Raw genomic sequence first — 14,261 nt, forward strand, 5'->3', positions numbered from 1 at the left:
TATCTAGAATGCTTGGGACCAGGGGTTTTCCAGGAGGGGATCTTTCTGTTATTTGGATCTCCATACTTTAAGTCTGGTAAAAAATCATTTAAATATTTAATTAACCCATTAGGATTGTTTTGCCTCCAATAAGGATAAATTATATCTTAGTTGGGCTCAAGTACAAGGTTCTACTTTATTATTACAGTGAAAAAGGAAATCAATTTCAAAAACTAGAATTGTTTGCATATAATGGCATCTATGGGAGACAGTCTTTCTGTAATATGGAACTTTTTGGATAACGGGTTTCCGGATAATGGATCCCATACCTGTACAGCACCCACTAGCCAATTCTTTTATTGCACAGCACCTCAAAGGCCAAGTTTAAAATTGCTCATATTGAACACCTAGTCTCCAGTGTCCATTCTACAGCCTAAAAAAACACCACTACTTCTGTTGTGCAATTCAAATCCCCCCAGAGCCTCCCAGTCCCCACTGCATAAATGGCATAAACACTTTTGCTCACTGGACAAGATCCATGTTCTGTGCTATACTTGCATTACCTCCTACAGCCCATATTATTACATAGCACTATTCCAGTGCTTGACATGTTGTCATTATCATTTCGAACAACAAATACAATTAATAATGTAAAACATGTAAATACAATACACAAAACAAAGGGTCAATAATAAAGCATACAATTAGTGATGAGCGAATTTTTTCGGCAGGCATGGATTCGCAGCGAATTTCCGCATTTCGCCATTGGCAAATTGTTTTGCGAGACTTTTTTTTTCACGTGTCAACGTGGAACTACTTTTACAATAAAAAATTATTGTTTGTTAATGGGGTAAGAAAAGGTATTTATACATGGGTGTGGCGTACACCTGCAATCCTTTTTTTTATTACCCTACCATAAACAGCTTTGAAGAAAAAGTGTTGGTTTGGCTTTTTAATAAGATTGACACATCCGAGTTGCCTTACCTTTTCATTTGAACATTCAGCGAGGATATCTTGTCACAATGCTGCAATCCTTAGAACAACGTAGTAAATTATTTATGTAGTGCAAGGATTACAGAATGAAACTGTAGGATTAGAGGGCCCTGCTCATAATAATTACAAAAAACTATAAAGCAAGTTATTAGCAATTGTTTATACTGTACTTCAATTCAATTCTTCCCCCTTACCCAATGAAATGAAAGAATCAAACTATGTTTCCTTAACGTTAGAACGATAAACTTTTTGTAAAACGTGTGCTGTGTTTTGGAACACACATTAGTACAAAAAAAAAAGTTGACGTCTTGGCCCCTGCATCCTTCAACACGCTACGGTATGAATAATACCATTTACATAGGGTATTTACTGTTGTCGGTCCAACAAGGGCACTTGCTTAAAACAAAATGTCACTTCATTGTTTATGAAGAACTTCACATGTTGAGCCAAAGTTCAGTGTACACTTGATTTAGTAAACAATTCATCATGACAGATCAGTTATGACATCACTCGAGGTCGGCCATTTTTCGCAATAAAAGAAAAAATCTGTTTGTTCTGTCTTTCACTTTGGTTTGGGTTATCATGAGGAAAAGTGCCAGCTAGGAATGAAAACAGTGAAAGATTCAGTTTGCTAATAAACAGGCAAAATAGGTATCTCCCCACAGCTTCCCCTTACTTAGACACTGCACACACTAGTGGGGCTTATTTATAAACACTGGGCAAATTTGCACCTGGGCAGTAACCCATTGCAACCAATCAGCAATTAGTATTTTTCAACCAACTGAAGGTAAAACAATGAAAGCAAAAATCTAATTGGTTGCCATGAGTTACTACTCAGGTGCAAATTTGCACAGTGAAATGACCAGTGCTTTCGCAGGGGACTCTGCTCAACATGTATGCTAATATTTATTATATTTCTTCCAAATTACATATAATCACAGGATGTCTCCTAAATATACAACATGCAGTTTTGTTCTACTTTAAAGTGCATTCTAGGCTTGTTTCTTTACTCACTTATGAGGAGAGGAGGTTATAGTGAAATATGGACTTTGCTCCCAGATGTGTAACCAATCACATGTTTGCTTTCAAAATCATATCAGTAAATGTTTCCAGATGGATTACGATTGCTTTAAGGTACCAGTAGGCCCAGAGCAAGGATATGATTTGAGGGCCCAATTAAAGAACAACCTTTATGTTGCTTTATTATATTCAAAGTTAATTGAATAGAATATACTAAGCCAGGCAATGGCTTGCTGAAATAAATGTGATGTCCAGACTTGCAAGGAAGCCCCTCTATATAAACAAGTCCAGTTGCTTTAGATTTATTTATACTAGATAGATGTCCATATGGTCACTCTGGATAACCCACAATGAAAGTCGAGAAACCATCATCAAAAAATGGGGGAAAAAAACATGTCCACTAAATTTACCAGCTTTTATTAGAAAGATTCCTTGGGAATGTATATTCCAATAGAAAAATACATTCGATTAGAAAATAAATTAGAAAATAAATTGAACTAAATTGTAGGTATATCCCCCAGTTGCCATTTCTGGGGAATAGGCTTCTGTCAACAGTTATATCAGATGAAAGGTCTGATGGTGGGTCCATTGTCCTGGTGGGTCCATTGTCCTGGTGGGTCCATTGTCCTGGTGAGTCCATTGTCCTGGTGGGTCCATTGTCCTGGTGGGTCCTGGTGGGTCCTGGGCAAAAGTCCCTTTTTCCATTTGATTAAAATGGCCCCAAGTAAGATAGCTGTTGTTTCATACCAACACATTCTTTGAGGAGTAGATCTAGCAGATATAGATGGGTGTATACATCAAATATTCCAATTGCATGCAGATATTAACTAGTACTGAAAGTGAAAGAGGTCCCTGCATATTAGAACTTACAATCTTAAAGGAGAAGAGTATGAGACACACATTGTAAAACTAATCACTGGCCATCAAAAGCATAACAGACTGCTTAATGTGTTTTTAATGACTGTGGGAGGAAACCAAGGCAAAAAGATGAAGCCTGCACAAACACATGATAGTATTCAACCTGCACAAAGATGGTGCCCTGGTCACAATCAGACTTGCAAGGAAGCCCCTCTATATAAAAGAAAAATGATTGTATACTAAACACTTGGATTGTTAAAAAAAACACGCTCATTAACACCTTATTTGCTGAATTCACTGACCAGAGTTAAGCAGTGCCCTGATTTGTATGGGTGCATGGCCATCTTCATGGTTGTAAAGAAGGTACAACTGTAGGGTTGATCATTTGGTAGGCCCTGCAAATCAACAAGGGACCCCAAATGCTGCATTTGCATGGGGCCCTAAAGGAAAAATGGGTTTCAGGTGACCTGGGCAGGAGCACAAACATACCAGGGTCATGTTTTAAAACAGAAGCCAAACAGTCTGCTATTTATATAGAAAAAAACTGGAGCCCATGTAATGAATGTTTGAACAGATATTGTGGAACAGTTTGTGTTCATTTCATACACCACTAAAAGTGAGTTTTTATACATAAACTAAAAAACCCTTCCCTGTAGTTTCTAAATGGAAGCAGTGTCCGGTTGCACAATGGCTGGCTCCTGTAAGGACATGCATTGCTACAAACTAGAGTGCCCTGTAGACAACATGTGCCAAGGTAGTGGGATCCTTTATAAATCCATTCAGCTTTGCACATGTATGCCACCTTTTCATAACTTTAGACTGATTTAGTACATATGGGTAGAATTATTGCACAGCACAACATATCTAAATTACAGGAGCTAATCTTTTAATCCAAATGATAAAGGGGGTAATCCTAAAACTGCCCCCAAAGTATAGGGAGCCCAGTGCAGCCTGATAAGCAGTTTTTTTTGTTTTCAGAGTTTGGGAGGCATACAATTACTTTGGTATAGGGCTATATTTCTTAAACAGTTGCTCCACTGCTTTGCTTGGGGAAAATAAAAAGAGAAACAGTGCAAATGTAGTATATGTAGTATTTCGGCATCTGTGTTATGTGCTCTGATAGCTTCAAGGAAGGCGTTGAGATTTTACAGCAACAAGCCAGCCACTGCTATGTGAAATCAGTATAACATTTCTACATGCCAGCCACAGTCCAAATGAAGATATATGAGTCCCAGGCACACAAACACACACCATCTCTGGCATTTATACAAAAGAGAATAGTGAAGTATTAGCACATTCTTCTTCTTTAATCGTCAATGACGATAAATATCCAGTTCTTCCAGGTAGCAATGATATTTAGTTGACAGGTGAAGCAAGAACTGAAAATACCAGAGCTTCTGTATATCACTCTGGAATTCTGCCTTTTTTTAATGCATATGCAGCGCCCTCTAGCGGCAGGAACACAGAACGACGAGGCTTTAATAGGTAAAGAGAGGGAATTTCTCAGTTAGCCCTGCCCACGGTTTGTCAGAGAGACGGCGTCTCCCTCTCTGAAGTTGCCAGAGATTTCCTCTCCAGCCTGCCCTTATCTCAGTCCGCACGTTGTACTCGGTGACTAATAGCACAATAACATTGTCTCGGAATAATATAAATTGAGGCTGTTTACAAAGTCCATGGCGGTTGAATATAAAGCGAAGTTGGCTGCACCGTAATCACTTGGCACTGTTGCACCGGAGTGGGAGCCCCTCATCCTCTCTCGCTGGACTTTGGATACTTAATTAATCGCGTTTGTTTTATCTCTATTTACTGGAAACTTTTTTTTTTTCTCAGATTCACTTTATTTTTATTGAACTCTGAATAAAGGAGAATTAAAGATCGAGACTGACCATTTTGGGGATTTTTGAACTTGCGTTTTTGAAAATCATTTTTACTATTTTCATTAAGACGATACCTATCCGGCTTCGTTATGGATCTACAAATAATTCTTTCTCTGCTGGTTGTCCTTGTGCAAGGAGTCAGTGCAACAGGTAGGGACCTGGGTGCTGTGTGCGGCGCAACCAATTGCGTGATGTACTGCCCTACCATACTGTATGCATGCATTAATACTCAGGTTCATACATGGTGGCATTATATTGGGGGGCTAATATTAGACATTGGCCATTTTTTGCCTGATACATTATCCTGGAACACCTAATGGTTGGATATTGAATCCATCTGTTGGGAAAGTTTCCATAAATGCCGCATATTAGATATTAACAGAAAAAAATGAACTTTTTTTGTTTATTTCTATCTTCAGACTCTCTAATACAGACGTAGATGTCATTTTCAGAAATGTGTGTAAGTGGATTGTGCTGCCGGGGAAATAATGCGGTTACCTTGTTTCAGGCATGGACAGGTAGCAGCGCATGAATTATCGCATACCATATACTATCGTGCATCACCTTTGGCGGTTTATGAGTTAATTGGCAACTTGGAAGCTAAATAATGTTGATTTATGTTCATGTAGGGCTTTTTAGGTATTTTTAAACAAGGGGTTATACATTGACAAGGGGAATACTGAGGATCTCATCTGAGTGCACTGGCAAGGGAAGCAAGTTGGAGCGCAGCGCAGTGAAAATGCTGATTTAGTAAATATTGTAGCTGCTGTGTGATGTACCACCAGGGGTAGCTTAGCTTGGGAGCAGAGCCTATAGTCTGTCTTTATGGGGGAAAGCAATGATCGCACAGGGGCATTGCGGAGAAGTATCTTTGGGAACAACTTGGCAGCGCTCTCCCATCAGGTGCAGCCCAGAGCAGATCGGATTATTATGGGATGGGGAATGCGGGGCACACAGGGTTATTATGGGAAGGGAAATGCGGGGCACACAGGGTTATTATGGGAAGGGGAATGCGGGGCACACAGGGTTATTATGGGAAGGGAATGCGGGCACAGGTTATTATGGAAGGGAATGCGGGGCACACAGGGTTATTATGGGAAGGGGAATGCGGGGCACACAGGGTTATTATGGGAAGGGGAATGCGGGGCACACAGGGTTATTATGGGAAGGGGAATGCGGGGCACACAGGGTTATTATGGGAAGGGGAATGCGGGGCACACAGGGTTATTATGGAGAAGGGGGAATGCGGGGCACACAGGGTTATTATGGGAAGGGGAATGCGGGGCACACAGGGTTATTATGGGAAGGGGAATGCGGGGCACACAGGGTTATTATGGGAAAGGGACTGTGGGAGAGTACAACAGGTTCTGGTTGTTAGGTGGCATAATCGCTGCGGAGACTAGAGCTGGGATTGGGAAATGAAATAATAGGCTTAGAGACTGGCTTTGTCGCGGCTTGTAGGAAGGGACAGCCCATACATAGCGAAGGCAGACAGGTGAGATTCTGGAGAATCCGTGATTACAGGGTGGGGGTGTCCCCAAAGGGAGAAGCACTGCTGCCTAGAGTTACTGCTTCTGAGAATGGGGAAGGCTTTTGCCATTGCCGGTACCTGTCAGAGACTGAACTGCTGTGACCTGATGCCTGGGGGCCTTGCTCGGTGCCATAACTGGGGCACAACTCTGAGCCTCTGTAGGTACCGTGTGACACTTCTTATTTCTTTTGATTGCTGGATGTAGTGGTGCTGCTGCTATCACTTTAGCCAGGAATAATTCCTAGTAACGCCCTTTTAAGATTTGGGGCTACTTATATCATTTATAATTTATATATCCCCCCTCACAAATGATTCTGCCACCATGAATTCGCGGAGACATCCAGATTCCCTACTTAATATGTGCCTGACTAGTACCTTGACTAGTACCTGCGCGATAGTATTAGTAACCTACAGACAGGGCAGTATCGGTAAAGGGTATTGTTGGTATGGGATATTAGTACCCCAAAAAAGACTGAGCAGACAGGGCAGTATTGTTGGTATAGGTAGGGTATTAGTAACCTAGAAGAGATTGCGCAGACGGGGCAGTATTGTTGGTATAGGGTATTAGTAACCTAGAAGAGATTGCGCAGACAGGGCAGCAGGTGTTTGGCTGCTATGTAAATGTCCCGCACTAAATGGCTGAGCCTCGCACCTGCAGCGCCGCAGCGACTGACTAAACACTGGCTGATCCCCTCCAGCGTCAGGCGCTGCTGCAATCACAATCCATTCGTGCTGTGCGGCCTCGCGTGTTCGGTCCTGTCCCTTGTGCTGTTTATAGGAATGTAAGTGCCTGTACGGGGCGGCCAGATGGAGTATTTAATAACAGCAGCTCCAGCTGAGCCAACAGGTTCTGACTGTCACGCAGTGCTGGCTGCGTGCATTAAATGATTAGACACATTCACTCTTTCAACAGCTACACGGCTGCCAGCTCATCCCGGAGCGCAAGGATCAGGCAGCAGATAGAACAGGAGGCAATGCATTCACTATAGTTATATGTATAGGGGAGAGCTGCTATTAGTTATATGTATAGGATATACAGGAGAGCTGCTATTAGTTATATGTATAGGATATACAGGAGAGCTGCTATTTAGAAAAGCACATCATTAGGTTATAGCCACTGTGTGTGCCAGACTGCTGTCTGTAGGATACATATGAGATTAATAATACAGCTCCATTACGGCTTTGTAGGGATGAGCGATTGTCATCGCCTGGGCTGGCAGTGCGGAGCGGTCACACGGCAGCGAGGGCTGCAGAGAGTTGTGTGCATGGCTGGGAATACACGGGAATCAGGTGTCTCTCTGGGAACAGACGAGGCCTCATTGCTCTGCACTTGCTAGAACTACATTAGTCTGTCTCACATGCCTGACACTTCCATCCTCTCTCTTTGCAGAGTCTCTCAGTGACAGCGCCAGACTTGCTAATGAGCCCCTTGCTACAGCACAACAGACAAGTTCGCGTCGCTCATCTGGCGCCCCCTTGCGATCTCGTAGGGTTAAACGTTGCTCCTGTTCCTCCTTAATGGATAAAGAGTGCGTCTACTTTTGCCACTTAGACATCATATGGATCAACACTCCTGAGTAAGTAAAGAGCCCAGCTGTACTGTTTGAACTTTGGTTCCATAACAAATTTAAAGCATACCTGTTTACAAATTTCTGAATCTGTGCCCATTCTTTTCAAGCCAGTGCAAGGTGAGCAATACATATTTACACACACATTCCAGGCAGTCTACTGCATTTTGTTATATGTGACTCAAGTGTTCTGTTTTTTTAAGGAGTGGTTTTAAAAATTCTTCATTAAACCTCAAAGTTCCCCTGCCACCATGAACACAGCAATTTACACACAAAAATACTACTGGCCTTGGGAGCTAACAATTAATGCTTGTTACCTATAGTGCAATGGTATTAAGTAACTTGGCTAATGGGGTTGAACTGAACCCAGGCTTTATCATAGACAGACATGTACCCAGTGTCGGAGTGGGACCTCAGGGGCCCACCAGAAAACCTTACACCATAGGCCCACTCTCCAAACTACTTTTCCTCCTTTCCTCACCTAACCCCTTCCCTTTATTCTCCTATTCTCTTTTATTTACATGCTAGCATCTATTCCTCCATGTACTTCTCCTCTTTGTTCCCATTCAGAAATAGGGAATTACCATGAAGCAGGCCAAATGGTCAGGAGCAGGAGGGCCCACTGACCCCTTGGCCCACCGGGAGTTATTCTGGTGCATGTAGCCTCCAATCTACACTGATAAAGGATTAAAAAGAGTTTACAAATTACACCTGCTATTCAAGCAATCCAGTCTCTCCAATGTTTCAACATAGGACACCACAGAGAGGTTGTTTTACCAGGACTGTGGCAATTATAGTATCATGGTTTATGATAATATTTATATAATATCCCCTATGCTCTTTGCAGCATTTGTTTATTAGGGTGCTGTACTTGTAGCATGTATTATTGATATTCTTTTTATATAGCAGCAACATATGCTGCAGCACTTTACAGAGATTATACACAAGTTGCTGCCCAGTGGAGCTTACAGTCTAAGGTGCCTATCATTTGCACACACACTCGAGCCTCCTAAGGAGCACTCAGGTAATAAACTACCTGGCTGAATAAGCTGACAGAGAAACAGGCTGTTCATTTTAGGCAGGTGGCACATAGTTATTAAATGGAACCAATGATCCCTCCACATTCTACACTTGTGTTATGACATCAGCACACACAGAAAACTGTAGGGTGCACAGAAAACTTTGTGAGCACGCACATAATTTGGCACTTTCTCAGCCCCACCCACTATGCTATGTACTCAGTTTTTTAAAAAGAAATGTTTTTGCACGCAAGGTCAACAGAGAATTAGAGGGAGCATTGAAGGTAACATGTAAAATGCATAGGGAGAGTGGTCATGACTTATGTCAGCCCCCAGCCACACAAAGACAAACAGTTTCTGGCTGCCTGTAATTTCTGACCTGTGCTCTTCACTCGTATTTGCACTGGGATTTCACATGGCCGAGCACAAAGCAGAAGCAATCAGCCTTATTTCTTTTGACATGGCTTGAGCAATTTTGAAAAGCAGCAGCTATGTTTAGTACTGATTGATTGCCGAGCGCATATAGTGTAATGTGCTAAAGTGTAAATATTTGCCTTGCGTCTTAGCTTTTGGCATTTACAGTGATATTCTTCTCAACTATGATTTAAGAACCATTAAGAAGTTATTAATTGAAATACAGGTCGCAACCTGTGGAACTTTCTGGCATGCCACTGTGAAACTGAGTCGTGTAATTTGGGAAATTGTATGTAATTACATAAGCAGAAAATTAAGGTTTTCGTACATAAAGGTTACAGCTGGGGAGCTTTGTGTGGGAAGTTTTCCTGTGATGACATTTGCTCAGTAAGACTTGAAGCGCATATTAAAACCTAAATTATATTCCAGTTCACATAGAATATAAAACACAGTGTGTAAACAAAGAATTATGAGCTTGGTCATAACAATTGCATGTTGGGCTGACAGTATAAGGCAATGTGCAGTTTGCCTGCTGTGGCACAAAGGCTCCAACTGTATTCCAGGCATAGTAACCTATAGCAGTAATTTGTAGCATGCTGTATTGTTTTTTATTTAGTCACTTTTAATGTTGATTGTCATCATTAAAGCTGGTGATTCTTTATTTCAGGAGAACAGTACCATATGGTCTTGGTGGGCCCCGCATGAAACGGGCATTGCAGGACACTGACCCTGAAAGACTCTCTGAGCGTGCAGGCAGGTGTGTGTGTGCCAAGCATAAAGACAAGAAATGTATGGACTTCTGCCAAGCAACAGCAGAGCCCAGGTGTGTAAAAATATTCCATTCCATAGAAAGCACTGCTAGAGATACATTGACTTACACCCACAGCAGGGATTGGAGTTATCTGTTAAATGTGTTCTGGAAAGGTGTTTCTATATGGGCCTATTAATATACCTTTTTTAACCTTTTCTTCACAGTGTTCAGCCATCTGTTGCCAAAGACAGTAGACAAGTTCAGCAGGCCACAGAGTGTGATGGCCTCAGGCTTGGACAGCAGTGCATTCAAAAACAACATCACAGGAACAACAAGGTGATGAAAAGGTGAGAAGAAGCTTCTGTATTTACCATTCATTAACCTGTGAACTGTGATAATAAAATTAGAGGTTAGAATGCTGTTGTGCTAATATAGATTAGCAAGCCACTAAGAACACCTGCCATAGCTTGGGAACAAATCCTTAGGTGCTTATTAAAGACTCAGGCTGCATTATAGCTTCTACAAAGCACCCAACCTAATGCTTCAGCTGCTTCTGTTCTACTAAAATACATTTCTATAGGAAAGTTCCAGTGTGTATATTTTATTGTAAGGACTGGCAACCATCTTCAGAAGCACAACAATTTTAGGTCCCGTTAAACTGATGCTACAGTTATAAAGGAAATTACAGTCAAAACATAGTCTACTCTTGGGGGCCGATTCATTAAAACATGAGTTCGGATCCCGAATGGGAAAAATTCGCATTGGATTTGATCATTTCTGAAGATCGCAAATATCACGAAAATGCTTACGAAAAAATCGTATTAGTCACGATAATATCGTATTGGCGATCCGAAAGTCACCAAATTTTCATACCGAACAATTGTAAACAGCGGCAGAACCTTTCCAAATTTTTTGCGCAAGCATACGAAAAATTTGTGCAAGGGCGAAAAAATCGCGAAAATACGCTCGGAGCCTTCGAATGAACGCACCGAGCGTTCTCGTCTTAATAAATCTCCCCCTTGGTGTGAAAGCAAATGTCTGATTGTTTTTCACATGGGTTACTAGACTGAGGGAAACTTGTGTCCATATCAATACAGAGCCCTCAAAATATATATTTTTTCATATTATAATACATTTATATGTTGTGAGCCCGGAGCTATGAAACTAGATTACTCATTGAGGGCTCAGCTGTTGTAACCCACGTTAACCATGTCAGGTATTTGTTTTCATAGTACTAATGGTAGTAGATTGATCAAAGCTGAATGCTTATTGGTGGTTCAAGGACACAGCACAGATTTGTTCACCTGCTTTTATGTCTTTTTGTTCAATACAGTGACACATTTCATTATTCTTTACAGATCAGGAAGCATTGAGCAGGCCATTAAGAATTCCTTTGCCTTTGCCAGCCTAATGAAAAAACCCAATGAGACAAGAGAAACCTCACATCACTGGATGCATAAAAACTGGGGAGTATGGAAACACAGGAAGACAACATCATAGTGACAACATGAGGGCCAAGAACATATTAAACTGCTTTCAGCAAATGTTCATTGAGAAGTGCCCAGTGTATTCAGGAAAATAAAAAGCTGGGATAATAGGAATACTGCAGTCCGATTTGGAACAGAATGGAAAATACCACTTGCTGGAAATGGAGAACAAAGTTACAACCAAGAGGTTCTAGAAAGAAGAGTTTGAACCTAACGTTGGTTGATAGTTCAGAGAGCATCAAATGCTACTTACATGGACAGGGAAACACTGGAACTTAGAATAGGAAAGTGCCTTAATTCTGCACAACAGACACTGCAAATAGCGATTCTGCCACCTTGGCATTAGACAGAGGACCTTATGCCATTAAATAAAGACTTCTTTCTCGTGCCTATGTCTACCTCAGTTTTAAAGCAATAAATCTGGACTTTACCTTAGCTTAGCCTATAAGAAGACCTTTTGCCTGTAACCTTTCTTTTTTCCTAGTTCCCCGGAACTAATCAGGCCTTGCATGTCCCGCTGATCTTCAATTTGTCTTTGGCTGGTTGGCATTGCCATGGCAAACTAAGTGGGCTTGAGGAAAACTGGTAATAAGCAGAAGCTCGGTAATTTTTATATCGGCGGTGATCAATGTTGGTATCTGCACATCTGATTCATCTGCTGTTCTTTGCCTAATTAAATTTATTATTTGGATATTTTTAATAAATATATTTATATTAATATTTGTAAGATGACTATATTTACTGTGTTAAATATACATTGGGACAGGCCACATTGGTCTATGCATGTATGTTGTATTTCTATATGAAAAAGAGCTTAATGCCTCCAGTGGTAAATATGTTTAATAAAGGACTGTTTGTTTTTTAACTCTGTATATGTATTTTTTTTATATCTGGTTTTGCTGATGAAATAATTTGTATGAAAGGATGAATTAACAGGGAAAAAATACAAGAAGGAATTTATAAATTGCACTATATACACACAGGGTCAATGTGAGACAATCAGTAGGGTTTGCTTGGACAAAGAGTGCTGCTTATGCTATAATTAAAAACAAGTAAATCAGTGAAGTAAGCTTGCTCAGGATCTCCTGCGTTTACCCTCTCTCAATATATTGATTTTGTTTCTGCCTGTATGTATTGGTTCCAACTTTCACTTAAGGTAGCTCACAAGTATGCTGGCATAATTAATAAATATGTCCTTATTATTCAGTAACTAGAATGGAAAGAAAACCAAGGCTAAAATCAGAGCGAAAAGAGCACACCCACAATATCCAATGTGTATTAAAACGTATTGTTACATTGTGCATAGGCATCAAAACCCCCCATATTTTGTACACATGCCCAAAGCATTCCAGTCATACCACCATGAGGGGATTTACCCACTTGCTGGTAAGTGTAGGGGGGTGGTTCCTCCACTAAAGGTCTGTGAGACCTTTGCAGATCTCCAGTTTGCTTGCAGCTATGTAAATTCCTGTTAAAATCAAGTGAGAGAAAACTGAGTGTAATATTGAGTGACAATATGGGGCAGATTTAGTAAAATTCATACTGGGAATTCAGGTCACAGCAGCAGTGATATCCACCTCACCAAGTCATTAATCCCTGAATCTTAACAAATATTAGGGGTCATTTGCAACCACAAGCTCTGTTGTGGTCCTGCAAATCCCCCCCCCCCAGTGAGTTGCACAAAACATCATCTTCATTAAAGGCACTTTTGTCAAAAGGTGCTCTTTGCACTTCCATATAGTTTTGCTTGGCACTGCTCAGTCCTTCCTGCCTCCTGTTCCTAATTAAGCGCAGTTACACCTATTAATGCAGGGGAAAACTGGAGCTACTGCCATGTGTGGACTAGGTGGTAGCTCAAGAGATCCCACACTGCCCTGCTCCAAAGTATTGGGCAAAATGGGAAAAAACATCTGCAATCTTACAGTATCAAGCAATATGGTGGAATTACAAAACTTGTATCCTTAGCTAAATCCATAAACTCTGCAGCAGGATCTGCTGTCTTGGCTCAGGTCACTTTCTGCTGACTATTGGGTTCATGTGGTGACCCAAGCATGAGCACTGGAAGCAGAGCCCTCTTTGCTCCCATTATAAGTACTAAATCATTCAGCCATTTTTGTGAAACAAGTAAATCTTCTTAAGGAAAAAGGTTTGTCTCACGGGTGCTAAAGAACTTAGTACCATAGTATTTAGAACATAATACCAGCGAGCAAGAAAGTGCTTAAAGAATACTAGACTCTTCCACACCCACCCACCCCCTTACACATCCGTGTAAAATGAACCTGGCATGCAGAAATTCTTTTCCATCAAAGAGAATTCTGACAGGAAAACTATTTGAACTCAACAAATAACTGTTCATACATTCCTTTTAAGGGAATCCCTACACAATATCAGTAGGGGCTCTGTCTTGGTTTCTTGTTTGGAAAACAGATAAAAAAAGTTCAATTTAAAGAACAGTCCTATGTGTGCATAATGCTGTCATCAGGGGCGCTTCTGCCATTAGGCGAGTTGAGAAACTCGCCTCAGGCGGCAGAAGCGCCCCAGTTACCAGGGGCGGCAAAAAGCCGCTCCTGGTAACTTTAAGAGCCGAATTTCCGGTTTAAAAACCGGAAATTCGGCTCTTAAAGTTACCAGAATCGCCCCTTGCTGTCATTGCAGCAACCTTGATTTTTTTATTTTACCAACTTTTGCAATAACTCATTTATTGCATATTGCAAATGACTTAGCTTTTGATCTGCTCTGCTTCACTACAGGGTGCAAATGAGAG

At 41.1% G+C, this 14,261-nt stretch overlaps 1 protein-coding gene across 1 annotated transcript; it reads left to right on the top strand.

Moving 5' to 3' along the window:
• The first annotated feature begins 4,394 nt into the window (after positions 1-4,394).
• Positions 4,395-12,362, top strand: edn1 (endothelin 1). The gene is made up of 5 exons (XM_002932664.5): positions 4,395-4,877; positions 7,649-7,835; positions 9,927-10,082; positions 10,235-10,357; positions 11,369-12,362. The coding sequence occupies exons 1-5, from the start codon at positions 4,817-4,819 to the stop codon at positions 11,508-11,510; spliced, it is 669 nt and encodes a 222-aa protein (XP_002932710.1). The 5' UTR covers positions 4,395-4,816; the 3' UTR covers positions 11,511-12,362.
• The last annotated feature ends 1,899 nt before the right edge of the window (positions 12,363-14,261 follow it).

This window comes from Xenopus tropicalis, chromosome 6 (assembly GCF_000004195.4).
Source record: "Xenopus tropicalis strain Nigerian chromosome 6, UCB_Xtro_10.0, whole genome shotgun sequence".
Lineage (NCBI taxonomy): Eukaryota > Metazoa > Chordata > Amphibia > Anura > Pipidae > Xenopus > Xenopus tropicalis.

Coding starts and splice junctions, on each gene's coding strand:
- edn1 (XM_002932664.5), top strand. CDS start 4,817: ATGGATCTACAAATAATTCTTTCTCTGCTGGTTGTCCTTGTGCAAGGA. Junction 4,878..7,648: donor GCAAGGAGTCAGTGCAACAG/GTAGGGACCTGG, acceptor CTCTCTTTGCAG/AGTCTCTCAGTGACAGCGCC. Junction 10,358..11,368: donor AACAACAAGGTGATGAAAAG/GTGAGAAGAAGC, acceptor TATTCTTTACAG/ATCAGGAAGCATTGAGCAGG.